We start from the raw sequence: 17,346 nt of genomic DNA, 5'->3' as shown, positions 1-17,346 counted from the left end.
TGTTATATCTTACGATCTTTCTATTAAGAGAACTGTTAATAAGATATTCACTCAAACACTTTTAGTTATTAGTTAAAATTTATTAAAATTTTTAATAATTATATTGGTTATATTCTTTTTTATTTTGTTATACTTTTAGTTATTATTTTTTATGTTTTTAATAAATTTTAATTAATAATTAAAAGTGTGTTTAAAATAGTATTTTAAGCACTCTTTAATTAAAGAAAATTTACTACTACATTTCTAAAGTATGTATTAAATGAAAAAGGATAAGTATTAATTATTTGGAAAATATAAAAATGATAAATATTTTCTTCAATTTGTAACTAGGAGGGTTTATAGACAAAAAGAATGATGATTTAGGTCTTTTCTTAAACAAATAATCGAGTTTTTTTTAATGTTTTTATGATGTTAAATGTATTTATTTATTTATTTATTTTATCATAGTTATTAAAATTGAATCGAGTTAGTTGGGTTGAGTGGTTGAATTAGAAATTAGTTAGGTAATTGGTTTGGTCATCTACAGAATTGGTGGAGCAAAAATTTGATCAAGAATAAAGTAACATTGGACAAGTACTCGTGTTAAAAATTGGTTTGAACTAGTCAATGATTATTTTTTAAGTTTGTTTATTTTAAAATATTTTGAAAATAAAGACTCAAGTATGATATTTATATATGGATTTATTATTATTAAACTATTTATTATGATTTTTATTTTATAAAAAATGTAATATGAATTTCGTCAATTGGGCCAATTTAACTATTTCCTTATTCACGATAAGTAAGATTATTTTGTAGAAAGATATAATATTATTATACATATCATGAGTCTTTTACTCATTGAATTAAGATACATGTAGGATATATAAATATAATTATTTTATGTTGTTCAAATACCCAACATTATGGTTAGCATTTAAAGCATCTGTACAAGTGAGTTTTAATTCTAAGCAGTAGTTGCTATCAAATTGTAGAAAAGATCATAATTTTATTACAATTGTTACAATTTAATTTCTATTATTATCTAATTGTTAAGTATTTCATCATAGCACTGACATGACACGCGACATAAAAATATAATTGACTTAATTTAAAAGTTAGTCCATTAGAAAAATATTACTTCATATAAAAATTATTTTAACTCTATTCTTAATCGATATAAATGATTTTAATGCACCTCCCTCACATACAAAAGAAAAAATTTGATATATGAAGTTTGCATGACTAATTATTTATAAGTGACTCAACATTCATACTAAATAGATTCTAATATTATGTTAAAATTAGACAAATTCACTCAACAAATCATATAAAAATATCTTGAACAATTTATAAGTGACTAATTATTTTGGTTGGTCCATAGATTCAACAATTTATAAGTCAATGGCTTAATATGTGAAGCTGATGACTATCCTCACTGCACCGACATTAATATGATCGTTAAGCAAACAAGAGCTCTCTTGAACAAAATACTATAATAATAATAATAGTAATTAATAAACAAATGTTGGATTAAGATCGATGAGGAACATATAAACATGAATCCAAGAAAGAAAGAGCCTTTGCTGTTCTCTGCTTAGTGCAAGTGTGCATGTGCTTCTGCTTTTAATATATTTCCAAAGATTGAATCCTACTTCACCCCAACACTCTATTCTCTTCGGTGACAACTGTAATGTAGCTGTCGGGTCATTACTTGTCACCTTCGGATTCACCTTCCTCCTCTCTTCTTCTCACACTCAAAGTTTATTAATTAAACCACACACAACACATTACACAACCACCCCTAATAAAGCAAGCATTCCCATTCTTCCTTTTCCCGTGTCCCCTGTGCTGTCCCTCTCAGACTCTCTAATATAAGTTTTAGTTTAAGATTTTTTATTATTTATTTTTTAATTTCCCATTCTCTTTAGCACTTTTTTCTAATCATTTAACATAAATTGTAAATTTATAATTAATTTATCAACTAACAACTATAAACTTATTTTTTGTTTTAATTAGCGTTAATCTTCATGAAAGCATAAATGTGCTTCTTTTTTGAACCACATTCCATCCCCAACCAAGCCAATTAATGGCCCATCAAATAATCACCAACCAATGCAATTGCATTGGTGCTTCATATTCATACATCATTGTTGGGGCCTCTCTTTGACATCTATCACACACCTGACCAAGATCTCTTAGATTTGGAACTAAAAACACAACACAACATCATAAACACAGCAACATCAGCAACACCAACATCGCCATCATATTAGATTCATTAAAATGCATGCGAAGACAGACTCTGAGGTAACGAGTCTGGACGCGTCGTCCACCACACGCTCCCCCCGGCGAGCAGTGTACTACGTTCAGAGCCCTTCTCACGATGGAGAGAAAACGACAACGTCGTTGCACTCAACCCCTGTTCTCAGCCCCATGGGTTCTCCTCCTCACTCTCACTCTTCTTCAAGTCGTTTTTCAGGTTCACGCAAGATGAACCACCGTAACCACAAGCCATGGAAGGACATCGACGTCATCGAAGAAGAAGGTCTTCTTCAATCCGAAGAACGCGACCACTCTCTCTCTCGTCGTTACTATTTCCTCGCCTTTGTTCTTGGCTTCTTCCTTCTCTTCTCTCTCTTCTCCCTCATTCTCTGGGGTGCCAGTAGACCCATGAAGCCCAAAATCGTTATCAAGGTTTGGTTTCTCTCAAAGTTTCATTCTTTGATCTTGTTTTTAAATGGGTCTTCGTCAGTTTTCAATTTTGTTTTGTGGGTCTCGCAGAGTATCAAGTTTGATCATATGAGAGTTCAAGCTGGTTCTGATTCCACGGGTGTGGCCACTGATATGATCACTATGAATTCCACTTTGAAATTCACGTACCGCAACACTGGCACATTCTTTGGGGTCCATGTCACATCTACACCATTGGATCTATCCTTTTCAGAAATCGTAATTGCTACCGGTGATGTAAGAAACACACACATTTATGTCCTTTATTCTTTTTTAAGTAACGTTGTAGTGGTTTTGATTTGATTTGAATTGAATTGGATGCAGATGAAGAAGTTTTATCAATCAAGGAAGAGTCAGAGATTGGTGAGTGTGGCAGTGATGGGGAACAAGATACCATTGTATGGAAGTGGTGCCAGCCTAAGTAGCACAACGGGTATGCCAACGGTGCCTGTGCCTTTGAAATTGAGCTTTGTGATTCGATCTAGAGCTTACGTGCTTGGGAGGTTGGTGAAGCCAAAGTACTACAAAAGAGTGGAATGTTCCATCACTTTGGATCCCAAAAAGATCAGTGTTCCAGTTTCACTCAAGAATTCTTGCACCTATGATTGATTGATTGAGTGGCAAGTAATGGAAAAGAGTGAAAAAATAAATTAAAAATGTTTCTCTTATTAATGTATGATTCATTGGTGGCTGAAGAAAGAAATTCCATGTGGATACAGCTCAGAGGGGTATGGAGGCTCTGGGTCAGGATTGGAACAACGCGTCTTTTTGAATTCAGCAGAAACTTGTGAGCTGTGGCCTGTTATCACTATCTCTTAGTTTTCTTTTCTTAAATTAATTTTGTCCCATCATGTGAAAGTAAGAAATAATGTACTCAATCTATAGAGTAATTTCATTTTTCAGGCAATTATAGAGTAATAATTATTATTGCACATATTTTTTAGAAATTATAGCTGAAAACTTTGACTTCTTTTCTGATTAGTTTGTGATGTGATTTGTTGGCTTAAGCACCATAATTACGACTTCGTTTGAAATAAAGTCGAAGCGTGCAGCATTTCTTACTATAAACGACAATTTATTATGAGTAAATGTGTTTATATATTTTTATAATAAAAGATAAATGGGAAGAGAAGAGAGGAGATATAATAAAATGGTTGGTATAATAGAAAGCGATGAAAAGAATAATATAATAAAATATCTTAAAAATACTTTATTAACTTTAGTTTTTAAAAGGAAATTTAAACATTTAAAATTAATATTTTTATTAAAAAGTATATTTATTATATTAAAGCTAAAAACTATTTTATTCAACGTGTAAAATACACTCATAAGTTATGTCAGACAAAGATAACTAATAAATTAACTAAAAACCAAGCTAATTTTTAGCTAACAGTGCTTAGATGTTAAATTGACTTAAGTAAAAATGTTTATAAAAATTAATCATTAAACTAGCTAATAAATATAAAATATATTTATTTGTTTTTCTATATTTTTATTTAACATGCAAAAATATATTTTTATGTTATTGAAACTTTATGTTTTTTTAATTAATTTCAAACTCTTCAAAATTTTAGTACAAAACCTTTATAATTTTTGTTTAAAATTAAATATTTTATTAAAAAATAAAATAAATAGTATAATATTGAATGAGCGTTACAATAAGTTATAAATGAATAATTTTATTATTAAAAAATATATATAATTACTAATTTTTAAGTTATGACTTAGTATATTATTTTATTTTTATTAACTAATTTAATAAATAGTTTTACCAAATACTTTTAATTTATAAAGCTAACTTGTCGATTTTGAACTAAAATTTACTAATTTTTCCTAATTAGCAAGTCAGCATGATTCTTGGCCCTGGGTTGAATTCAATGAAACCAATTTCAGGCTCTTCAAAATCATCATCATCACAGTCATCAATTTTGATATCCTCAACTATGTTGATAGGATCTCCAACGACATGAGTGTCCACGACCATGTGTGTGGCAATGGATATTGAAAGTGCTGTCTAGTGATAAACCAGAAATATATGGTTGTAAAATCCACACCAGCGATTGATCCAATTAAAAGAATGGGTCACTAGGTAAAGCCATGCAGCTGGAAAACTCAACAAATAAATGGCATAAATGCTATATTAAATAAAGTTCATATCAAACTTGTTAAACAAGCACTAGCAATATTGATCTTTACATATGATTTTCTTCCTGAAATTGCAATTTTGCCACAAGACCAATGGGAAATCATCAAAGAAGCTGTCACCAGGACACGAGACCTAAATCTACCAAAGATCATTTGGCCCCACAAAGGTTAATTTGAGACGAGAACTAGCACATAAGTCTGGAGTTTGGGATCATAAAGGCCTTGACATATGTGTATTTTGCAGCAAAATATTGAAGTGGCCTAATATCTCAATGCTACATTGTGGCAGCCATATATAGACATTTAATAAAGTTTTAGTAGCCTGAATAGAAAATCACATCACAAAAGGAAATGAAGGGTTTAAGTCTTTAAGACACGGTACACGCTCCATTTGCTAATAAGGATATCTGTTTAGTTACCATTTAGAGCAGTGAATTCTATGCATATGCTGTAACTGGTCACTAATTTGTTAAAAAACAATTCATTGACCAGAAGATTTACTCAAACCATCTAATCCAAATATTGCTTGGTTTAACACCCAATATAACTATTCTATCCCAGATATTTATGTTTGTGGCATAATAAAATATCTAATTTGGATAGAAACTTATTGATATGATATAGCTTATGATTAAGAAAGTAATTAGTTTGAGAAAATATTTTTAAAATTAAGAAAGAAGGACAAATAGAATGAAATTACTACAAGGGTTAGTCTAAAGCCTTGTCTGATGCTCAAAAAGAAGGGTCCATGAAGGAAATCCCAAATTGCTGTAGTTCCAAGAACATCTGTACTTAAACAAAGATGAAGATTTAGACTTGAGGTGGGCATTCCTATTGTGTGCAATTAGGTTTGTACAGCAAAAGAAAGGAACATAACCACAAAAATAAGCTATGCCTGCAAGGACACTTCAATTTTGCTAAGACTTAGTTTGAACTGACTAGTCTTAAGAGCAGAAACAGGTCAGAAACGAATATTGAAACAAAAAATAAAGGCCATGGAAAAATATTCTTAGGAAATTTCACAAGATTGCAGAAACTTACAATATGCAATCTGTTCAATACATTTAAATTAAATTTGAAATACATGGCAAAAAGAACGAGCATGTGACTTTTCAGAATCATATGTGAAGAGAATCCAAACAATTTAGAAGAGCAACTATAAGCATATATATATGAATTTGAAGCAAGAACAAAATGTGCAATTGCAAGGATAAAACCTCTCTACATGCATCTAATATGCCATATAATGATCATTTTAAGGTGGCATGTCTAAATGCATTACATGTATGAATAAGTGGTGATAGAGACTATTTTTAGAAAATTTTGAATTTAAAAGGATTAAAAATAATTTTTTTTGAAACATTAAGATCAAATTTAACTATATTTATATGGATTAAAAATATATTTTATCCCACAGTATCTGTAACATTAATATTTTCAGGACCAAGTAGAGGTTTTAAAAAAATAAAATTACAAAAAGAAATACTATTAATGAATCCTTGATCCTTAATTGTAAAAGGATAAAAAAAATAACCCACCCTAAAAATAAAGTGGTAAAGAATGGTCCAAATAAAAAATTTATAAATCAGACCCAATAAACCTTATATTGATATCATTCATATTTACAATGTTGTATTGAGAGTTTGAAACCAATTTTGCTTGGGGAGCCTTTTGCCTGTACTTGAAATTAGAATGATTGTTAACAATATCTTGATAAGACCCAAGGAATCGTTTACGATGTCAAATCATAAAGGGATGGAATGCTTATGTATGCCTTAAAAGAATAAGAAAACAAATGAAAGACAAGAAAGTGAGGCCAAAGAATAATACCACATGGGAAAAATGGAGTGGCTAGCTTTGTATCGTTCAATTGGAATCTGAAAACGACACTCTCAACCCATCACTGTGCCTTCCTCTAATTATTTTAATTTCAATCAAGGGATCAAATTAATAACAAGCAGTGACTAATACCATATATCATCTTTCATTTACCCAACTATTTACAAAGTTATATATTTTATAGTAGTTGGATTATAGTACATTCATATTTAAAAAAACAATCTTGCTGCTAATTAGTGTCTTTTGGTTAAACAATTTTTTAAAATATTAAAATGTATTAAAAATTATAAGAGTACATTAATACTTTTTTAATTAATATCTTTAGAATATAGGTTAACATTTACCTTTTTAAAAAAAATGTTTATATATCATAAACATGCAAAGATCAGTTGCACATGTGTTTTTTTACTCTATTGATCGTTCTCTCCTGTGTAAATGATGTTGATACTAAAAATGATTTCACTCGAGTTTTGCCAGAAAGTTATAGCTGAATAACTGTATAAAATATGGACAAATAAAAGAGATTCTACAATATTTTAAGTGAAATTATCTGCATTTTAAAAACAGTTTACTTAATATTTGTCTATATTATTGATTTTAAGCATCTAAAAAAATATTCATTTCACTTCTATATTTTTGTATAATAAATAATTTTTATAAAAATTTACCAATTTTAATTACTTAAAATTAATTCTAATTGGAGGAACAATTTAACTTGCACCGTAATAATATTTTAAAAGGAAGATGGATGACATTTAGTTTTTTCTTGTTAAAAGACAAGATAGCTCCTAAGAAAACAAACACCAACAGAATCAGCGACATTTAGTTAAATTAAGATTTTCTGACAATTTATTAAGAAAGCTATTAGAAGTTCTTCATTAATGAAGAATTAAATAATTTATAAAATGTGTGTCAGTTTTGAGACCGGAATGGGTTCTGATATGAACATGTGGCGACAAAATATATTTGGTCATTAACTGAATCGTGGCAATGAACTTAAATTTTTTTTTATGTACTATATAATTATAGTTTGGCACTGATAAAGAAATGTTTTTTATTTTATTCTTTCGTGGGAATACCATTATCAACAAGATGGCAAGTGGCAACAACAACAACAACATCATGTGACCACACTTCAAACTTTCTCTCACATCTGATCTGAGATATTAGATTCATATCCATTTTTAACCAATGAATGGGTGATAGGTACTCAGACATTGGTTTTTGACAGTTACTTTTTACTTCACCCTTTTGTTTGGTGAAAATGAGTTTGATCATGGAATCATGAATTTGACTATAGATATACTTTAATGAATCATTAAGCTTTTTCACTTTGCAAGTTCCTTGTCGTACCAATCATAGTCATAGATAAGCGAGTGTTGGTGGCATGGAGAATATACAGAAGAAGCATTTAGAGTATGTGTTGATGCCATTGGGTCTATTGGTGTTCCTGATATACCATGTTTGGCTTGTTTACACCATTCGTTGCAATCCTCTTCGAACTGTCATTGGCTTAAACGCAGAGTCTCGTCATCAGTGGGTTCTTTCCATGATGACTGTGAGTGATTTTACAATCAGCTTTTTATCTCTTTCAATTAATAACAACAAAATGTTTATATTTTGATTATATGGTTAGAAAATTTTGATTATCACGCAGGTGAGTCATTGATAGTTTGCAGAGAAAAAAAAAGTTGTTTTTTTTAATAAAATTAGTGATATCCTAACTGTTATCATTGTCTCCAGTTATGTGCTTCTGAACTGACTATTTACCAAGCTGAGACTGCCTGTTTTGCTCTCTCTCGCACTTCCTTTGATTTTCTTGTGATATGAAAAGTTGAGTGCTAAGTTCAGAATAACAGTGTTATGTTTTCTTTATGGTCCTCAATGGCAAGTGCATAGCCTATTGAGTGTGAATTAATTTCAGCCTATTGAATGATGATGTTTATGAACATGTAAAGCCAACATCTAAGTTGTTGAATCTGCTATTTTATTTATTATGCACTTAGGCTGAACACTTTATCGGGTGACTATTAAGGGGATTTACAACACCAAAAGTGGGTATTTTGACTAAACCTGTAGAGATGACAACCTTGAGTGATCTTCATGGCTGATTAATTTGATAACCTGAGTAATAATAGGCAGTTCAGATTTTGATTCTGTTAGGAAAGGCACTTTTTTAGTTTGCACAAACTAAATTACAACTTCTATTGTTTTAGTTAGACAAGTGGTGTGTGAAGGAAAAATAAATTTCAATCTAATTCAAAAAATAACAATTACATGTTATAAAAGGATTAGACAATGTGACAATTAGTCAGGAGGTTAGAGATTGATAAGTTCATTACTGAGTTAGACATCATCATTACTTACAACAGATTGATGAGTTCATGACCAAGTGATTCCCTTTTTTTTTGAGAAAAAATCAACCAAAAAATAAAATACAAAGAGAAACTCTTCCTATCACTCTTCCAATTCTAAATATGTATTCAGTTTTAATGGAATAACAGTTACTTTAAAATAATTATTTTGAAGTAATTAGAAGTATAAAATTTATTGAATAATAATAAAATAGGCTAAATCTATCTATTATGGCTCAATTTAATAACAATATCTAAACCTATATTCATTAACAATAAAATTATTACAAATAAATCCAATAATAATAATAATTAATAAAAAAAAGCTAAATAACATGGCTCAATAATTTTAATATCTAATTAATTTAAAATAAATTAAAATTATAATAACAATAATTTATGTTAATTCACACACATAAAATATACCAATAGGGTGATGAAATTCATGGCTGTACTTGTTGATATGTGATAGAGCAGTAGAGATTAATTGATGAAATATATTACTGAACACGAATGATACACAATACAGCAATTTGCTTGTTGCTAAAGAGACATAGCAGAGAGTAATCATTGTCCACAAACTGCAAATAACAATTAATCCCCCACGACACACCCTACTATTAGATATACTTCAAACGGAAATGCTTGATGTATATACCAAAACTGTAAATGCAATGACCGTTGATTTCTGTAAATGCTAACGGAAATGGTTCTTCCTGGTTTCCATAAATACGATACAGTATTGAAAACTTTTTCACTGAATCGAATTGTATGTTTTGCTGTTTCATATCCCCTGGTGTTTGAGTCAGTGGAATTTATTGTGTTAATAAAATATGCGGCAAAAGTTTAAATGAAAATTTTAAATAAACTTATGGTTTCGCCTTGGTTTATTATATTACTGATTGAGGACAGGATCTGTTTTTCCAGCAATTTGTTTTCAGATGCGTTTTTCTGCTGTCTATCTAAAAGAGAACATTTTAATATATTTCCTATAAAAGTGTAGTTTCCTGAAATTTTTTATTATACTCTCTTAAGGTTCATACATAAGATTTGTAGTATCAGAGGTAATTCAACTTGGTGGTGTTTGGGCTTGTCAAATCTTTAGACTTGCAGGTTTTTGCAGCATGTGCCTAGTTGCAATTTCCACAAAACAATCATAGTTGAGCTGAGGCTAGGATTGGTTGGAGTGTTTTTGAGCTAGGGCAAAATGATAATGTATTTATAGAAATAAAGCCTAAATACATTTCTTTTTCCTTTTTTTACTTTAACTCCATCGAGAATCTTCCGGGTTTTTTCCCATTTGGTTCTTTTTTGTTCTCCTTCTATCTTTCTATCTTATTATTTTTGTTAGAAAGTTTCTTGTTTGACTCCACTCACTCGAAAGTTGAAGTGATCAAACTCCCAGTTATGAAACTCCCAAGAGATGACTAAAAGTTGATGATGAAATAAAATCATCGAACAACTACTACCAAACGTTCTTACCTGCACGCCTTACTAACAATAATAAGGCCTTGCCTTTGGCTTCCATTTTATTATATAGAAAGATTAACTGTAGTATAGGAAAAAGAAAAGCTTAGAAGAGAAAGAACTTAAAAAGGAACGCATTAGAGTGTGATAGGCCTTATGTTTGATTGAATATCCTTTCTGACTGTGTCATCATGAACTCTCTCTGCTATTGTTTATTTGCTACAGATATTTGGCCTTTCAATCATATTGACAAGCTGTGAAAATAATTTCCATTGCTATATTTGCAGGATCCCTTGAAGAATGGTGTTTTGGCAGTTCAAACAATTCGCAACAGCATCATGGCATCTACTCTTCTAGCAACAACAGCAATCACACTAAGTTCCCTTATTGGTATTTTTGCTAGCAATACATGGGGTACTGATGACACGGCTTTCATGCCTTACAATGATTATCCAATGAAACGTATTTCAATCACCATTTGCTTCCTTGTTGCGTTTTTATGCAATGTGCAGTCTATAAGATACTATGCCCATGTCAGCTTCTTAATCACTGCACCTACACTCAGAGACAAAAGGGAGTATATGGAATACATTGCTAAGACGTTGAATCGTGGGAGTATTTCTTGGTCCATTGGACTTAGAGCATTTTACTTGTCATTTCCACTCTTCCTCTGGATTTATGGGCCCATACCCATGTTTGCTTGTTGCTGTTTGACATCACTTATTCTGTACTTCTTGGATACAACAGCTAAAATCACGCGGGATCTTCATAGTAACTCTTTCAAGAAGGAGAGGGGAACTCAGGATGTAGAGTCTGCGGCGGAACCTGATTATTTTCCTTTACCTGACAACAATTAGTATCAAAACTCAGGTGTGGATTGTGTATAATTTATTATAAAATGTAACAATTTTGGTGTATGCTACTATTGAGAAGTACGAATATGTGCCAATTAAAGTACTAGTTAGTAATTTTTGTTTCTTGTTAGTGGTCGTAGATTTAATTTTTGGTGCCTTAGCATTAGTTACATTTCACTTCTTTGGGATGAACCTTCCTACAATTTTCTCTATTATTTTTTGCTGTACAATTCAATTCCCCTCTTTTTTAGCATAAACTTTATCGTGAAAAGGTCAGAAACAATTTGTTTAGTCATGGTTTATGAGGGGCCTTGTACTGTCATGCTTGGATAGCTACATAAACAAGATTCGTGGTTTATTCTGCTAAGGTTGTTAATTACATAATTGTAATATTATATCCACAATGATTCATGCACCATTTCATGCATACATCATTTAGGGATTGGTACCTATGGCAATGTGTGATCCACACACTTGGAACCTCTTAAATAATTAAACTAATACTTGGACAGGAATTGAATTGGTCTAAAGGGAACACTAAAAAATGGTGCATACATCAGCAGCACTCGATATGTGAGGCTATTAAGTTTTGATGCTTCTCAATCCCTATCATTATTTTTTTTAAATCTTGCGCTCCATACTATATACAAGGCCAATGTATAAAGAAAAGGCTTAGTTATTATGTGAGATATTTACGCAATTTTTCTTTATAAACACTGGTTAAAACTGGATTCTCTTAAATCTCATTGAAGTTTCTTAAACACTAGTTAAAACTGGATTATCTTGAGATATCAACATCATACCTTCCTTGTACGCCTTATTCAAGCATGAAACTGATCTTTTGAGAATTCAACTTTAGCAGAATGTCTTTTGCCAAGAAATGGTTTTCAGCCGTTTCCAGAGTATAAGTAACACATCGGTGATGTTACCGTGAAACAAAATTACAGGATATGGACACTTGATTCGATTGTAATGGCTTCTTGTATAAGAATTTCTGGAATTAGACCTGACAAATATGAAGAGAACAACTTGCTGAAATAGCATCATATCTCTAAATTTCGATATCTTTTTTGTTTCTTTAGTCAAATTTAACACGTGTTTGGATATATATTGAAAAACCTATAAACATTGATGCAACAGAAAAGTGACATTTATTAGTGTTGAAGTAAATGCGGATCCGAGACTATTCCAAACAGGACACAATCGTGTCATAATTGAGCAACGTGGAGAGAGGTGGAAATGGGAAACAACAATATCTTTTTCTCTGTGGTTTGTGAATTATATATACAAATAGTATTAGCAATAAAACCTGTTTCCCACTTTTTCTTCGCTGTCATAAAAGGTGGATCTAATTTCAGTTTTTGCAGATAACTTTAATAGTTGACAGAGGAAACGGAGCCTCTTTATCTTTATTTGTTTTGAAAAAAAAAGACAAGTTTTTGTGTGTGGAAGTGGGGTGTAAAAGACAAAGGTAGGTAAGAGTGAAAGGAAAGGGAACTAATTTGAATTTCAATAATATCCCAAGATTACAATTTTGAAGTGGAGAGGCGTTATTGGTTATGTTATGAGGTAGCAGTGAATGGTGAAAGGTAAAGTTTGAAGATTGAAGAATTGAAGAAGCAGCATGCAAGAACAGGATTTGGACTACATAGTGGTGCCTGTGGGTTTGTTGGTGTTGGGAATATATCACTTTTGGCTTCTCTACACTATAATCCACCACCCTTCTCGCACTGTCATTGGCTTGAATGCTCAGTCTCGTTACCAATGGGTTCTCACCATCATGGCTGTCAGTACTCTCTCTCTCTCTCTCTTTACATTTTTTCTATTTATAGATGATATAAGTTGGCTCTTGTTTCTTACTCTCAGCTATTTTGTTGTGGTACCTTTCTAAGGGAATTGGTAAAAAACAAACCAAAACACAACGGCCCAAATATGGTTGTGGTTTTGTGTTGATACACTACCGACATATAATTGTTTCTTGGACTGACTGTTGCGTTGCTCAGAGATGTTAAGTGTTGTTCTTATTCATAAAGACTGTTTATCTTGTACAATAAAGGGAGTGCTTTAGCAGTGTTGGATTTTTGTCTTTAGGTATCTGTTGCTGTTGATAGAATTTTAGTTTAGTACTTTCTTGTCATTTTGGGTACTGTTGTTTGGGCTAATTCCTCAGCCCTTCTATTAATGCCTTTTCACATGGCTTGGACCTTGTCCTGTGTGCTTCTGGTTGTTTCATTCTCTCTTGCAATATTATCCAGTAATAAGACTCGTATTCAAAATAAACTAGTGTCTATATTGGTATCCAGTTTTTTGGTGAGAGTAAACTTGTGTTTGCAATTTATGTCTTGTTTTTTTTTTTTTTTTTAAGTTTCAAAATCAATACATATGTTCTAAAAAAAATATGTAGATTAATTTAGGCACACATCTTAATCACATTCAACGGTTCAAAATCAATTCTACTCAACTTTAAATCAAATTAATGTTTAATTGGATATTGGTGAATGACATATTTGAATTACCTTAGAAAGGAAGTTCATTGCTTCATGCTTGTTTGATAACTTTGTAGTTTGTACACTTCAGACATCTAGGAGTTCATGACAATGTTGTTAAAAGCTGTGAATTTCTGTTATTGTTTCAATAAAGGATTCAACTGTCACGCCGTTTTCGAAATTTTATCCTAATTCTTGCAATTTTAGATAAGGTTTCTTTCACCAAGATTGAGTCCTCAATAGCTTATTAAAATATATAATAATATAAACAATGGAAAATTTAAGCTGAAGTCGGTGTTTCATACTGTCTTGATTGATAGGTTTTGTTACAGGATTAATTAGTTTATTTAGCCTCAATCTGGTTGACAAATTACTGAATTCACAATTTCCTGCCTTAAGTTTCTAAAAAAATTTTGTTTCTCTATTTGATAGACATCAAATAGGTGAAATCTTATCAAAAGTTGTGAAAATCTAACATGAGAGTATCTTGCCCTGTATGAAATTACGTAAAACATTTGCAAAGAATCATTGTCTGTTTCCCTTTTCCTTTGTTTTCTCTCACGTTATAAAAAAATTCCAACTTCCAACGGCTTCGTTTTTGTTAGTTGAGAATTATATCTTAGTTTGCACTTTTCATTTTGGAGGGTTTGCTTTAATATTTAATTAATAATGCCTGCGAGCTATTAGTCATTTAAGAAAGATACTTGCTACAGTATCCTGTGGGACTTAGGTCTATTTTGTGTGGGTCCCTAGGAGATGTTAATCATTGATACTTGTTTCTGAAGGGAATTTGACAAGTGCCTGACCTGTACTTTTAAAAACAGCTATAGATTACTTCTTTAATTGATATTTAAAGTAGATATTCAACCATCTAATGGTCTTAGTTCCACTTCTATAGGTTCATTGATCAGCTGCTTGAGTCCCTGCATATGGTCCTTAGTATGTAGTATGTACTGTAACTACTATTTAGATACAATTCTAGATTGTTTCAGTAATATATTTTGAAGTTATTTACTAAGTAGGTATTGAACTTCTATAGGTTCACACATATAGTCATTATATGTATCCCTAACATGTTGCAATTGTTCTTATTGCCATCTTCTGCCCTCTTTGAACATCCATGTTGATTGGTAATACTTACAATGTTGATGGTAGTAAATTTGAACAATGAAAAAGACAGATAGGTGTTGCTTTGTGAATTTTTTATGAGGCAAGGGAAAAAATGGTGCAGTGTTAGTACCACTTAATAGATATAAAACCCATATGCATCTCTTGAGAGTTTAGCTAGTTGAAAGTTGGTTGTGATCATTCTCTTTGAAGGATCTTCTATAAAATTTGGATTTTATAGGGAAGTCAATGTATATCTGCAAAATTATTATGTTGTATTATATACTAGGTTCTTTATGTTACATTTTCAAAAGACAAGTCCTGACAAAGACATACTCATTCTCTGCAAGGTGACTTAGATTTATTATCCTTACTGTTGTGATATCGAGTTTACTAAGATTTAGTATCATTGCTGTTTATGTTATATGTATCTGATCAAGCTGGTGCCATCTAAGGTTAGAAGTATTAGATTGTTTATGATCGGGGTTCGAAGCTACTTTTGGACATTATGGGAATTGTAGTTTGATTTTATTCACTGAGACAGTTGTTTCCATAACAAACTCTCTTTTGCATCGCTTTCAGGATCCCTTGAAAAATGGGGTTTTGGCAGTTCAAACAATCCGCAACAATATCATGGCATCTACTCTTCTTGCCACAACAGCAATCACGCTTAGTTCACTCATTGGCGTTTTTGCAACCAATGACTCAGACACCAAATTAGTTTATGGCAATAAAACGTCCCTTAATTCTTCCATCAAACGCCTCTCTATCTCTTTATGCTTCCTTGTTGCATTTCTATGCAATGTGCAGTCTATTAGACACTATGCTCATGTGAGCTTCTTAATCACTACACATGCACTGAAAGGCAAAAAGGATTTTATTGAATATGTTGCAAAAGCCTTGAACCGTGGTAGTTATTCTTGGTCTCTTGGGTTGCGGGCTTTCTACTTGTCATTTCCTCTTGTCCTATGGATTTATGGGCCCATACCCATGTTTGCTTGTTGCTGCTTGACATCATTTATTTTGTATTTCTTGGATACAACCACTCAAATCACACGTGATCTTCACACCAAGTCATTTAAGGAGAGGGAAACCGAGGACATGGAAGCAGCATAGGTACATCATTGTAACTGTTCTTGTCTTCTTGAACTTTATATAACTATTATCTTCTAGCTTGTAGTAAAGTTCAATTATAGATTTACTATAATTATCTCTGTGATGATGCTGTTATTGCCTTATTGGTGAATTATTGTATAATATTTATTAAATAGTATGTGTAGTATCATGAGGTGTTCTTTTTCCTGTTTTTGAAGCGTAATTTCTTTTTGGCGCTGGGAGAGTTTGTTAATTCTGAACCTTATGCTTAATTTGTGAATAAAAAATACGAGCTTTATTAGTGCCACTTGCATGTATATGGTGCTCATTCCCGTTTAATACAGTTACTATTGTCTTGAATATGATTTCAAAAATGTCCTTTCATTGCAAGCCTAAATAGATATGAATGGCATATTTTGAAAAAAAAAATCAGATTTTGTTATTCGTTTGGTTTATACAATATCAAGGCATGCTAAGTCACATCAGGAGCCATGAAATGAACATATCTGAATGTGATGTTTGTAAAATCTTGATCACAAACAATTTGGAACTGGTTGGTATTCAAATGTAAATAGAGTTATATATAGGATGTCAACGATTGGGATCAAAAACCATTTTATCTTGTGTGATTGGCTTCTATGTGAATCAATTAATATGTCAGTATGATGGGAAATAGGCAATTTAATGTAAATGACTATGACAACGGGGATGATGATGGCAAAAAATATCTGCTTCCAATATTAGTAGTGGGATTTTCAACATAAACCTAAAAAGTTACCTATCAGATACCCTTATCAACATATCTTCGCATGCCAACTCTCACATGCTTTTGAAGCTAATCCAAAATGAATCTATCTCTGCCTAAAGCATTTTGCCCGTCCATAAATATGTCTGCTTTTAGACTGGCCTATTCAAGTTGAGAGTCAATAAATAGTGGATAATGATTAGACTTCAAATAAAATAGTTCTTCTAAAATATATATATATATATGGACAGGATTTTTTTATATTAGTATAAGCGTAAAAACTCTTACACTTAGTCATTTAATTTAAATCTAACAGATTATAATTTATTATTTCATTAGTTCTGAGATTTAAATTAAATAAAAAGTTCTAAGAGTAATCTTTTTCCATATATATTATGTAAATTAAATTATATATTTAGTCTCTATAATTATACTCATTTATAAAATAGTTCTTATATAAATATTCTATTATATTTTGATTCTTATTTTTTACATTTTAATCTCTATTATTAATAATATTAACAATGTTATAACAGTAGAAG

The 17,346-nt window shown here is 31.3% G+C and overlaps 3 protein-coding genes across 5 annotated transcripts; all 3 read left to right on the top strand.

Annotated features, from left to right (window-relative positions):
* Window positions 1-2,175: 2,175 nt before the first annotated feature.
* Window positions 2,176-3,491, top strand: LOC113855448. Its single transcript, XM_027487091.1, has 3 exons — window positions 2,176-2,676; window positions 2,764-2,949; window positions 3,037-3,491. The coding sequence occupies exons 1-3, from the start codon at window positions 2,266-2,268 to the stop codon at window positions 3,319-3,321; spliced, it is 882 nt and encodes a 293-aa protein (XP_027342892.1). The 5' UTR covers window positions 2,176-2,265; the 3' UTR covers window positions 3,322-3,491.
* Window positions 3,492-7,878: 4,387 nt separating this feature from the next.
* LOC113853968 lies at window positions 7,879-16,364 on the top strand. 3 transcript variants are annotated; one of them, XR_003502716.1, is made up of 4 exons: window positions 7,879-8,254; window positions 10,805-11,387; window positions 12,730-13,157; window positions 15,547-16,364. XR_003502716.1 is itself a non-coding variant. In XM_027484717.1 (3 exons), the coding sequence occupies exons 1-2, from the start codon at window positions 8,084-8,086 to the stop codon at window positions 11,372-11,374; spliced, it is 741 nt and encodes a 246-aa protein (XP_027340518.1). In that variant the 5' UTR covers window positions 7,879-8,083; the 3' UTR covers window positions 11,375-11,387; window positions 12,739-12,968. The 3 variants fall into 3 exon arrangements, 2 of the variants coding, with proteins under 2 accessions (XP_027340518.1, XP_027340517.1); XM_027484717.1 differs by lacking the exon at window positions 15,547-16,364 and having other exon boundaries at window positions 12,739-12,968; XM_027484716.1 differs by lacking the exons at window positions 12,730-13,157; window positions 15,547-16,364 and having other exon boundaries at window positions 10,805-11,969.
* LOC113853970 lies at window positions 8,177-16,364 on the top strand. Its single transcript, XM_027484718.1, has 4 exons — window positions 8,177-8,254; window positions 10,805-11,387; window positions 12,730-13,157; window positions 15,547-16,364. Exons 3-4 carry the CDS (start codon window positions 12,996-12,998, stop codon window positions 16,078-16,080), a joined length of 696 nt encoding a protein of 231 aa, XP_027340519.1. The 5' UTR covers window positions 8,177-8,254; window positions 10,805-11,387; window positions 12,730-12,995; the 3' UTR covers window positions 16,081-16,364.
* Window positions 16,365-17,346: the final 982 nt, after the last annotated feature.

Source organism: Abrus precatorius, unplaced genomic scaffold (assembly GCF_003935025.1).
Source record: "Abrus precatorius isolate BTA unplaced genomic scaffold, Abrus_2018 Scaffold11, whole genome shotgun sequence".
Lineage (NCBI taxonomy): Eukaryota > Viridiplantae > Streptophyta > Magnoliopsida > Fabales > Fabaceae > Abrus > Abrus precatorius.
This window is presented reverse-complemented; position numbering and strand designations above follow the sequence as displayed.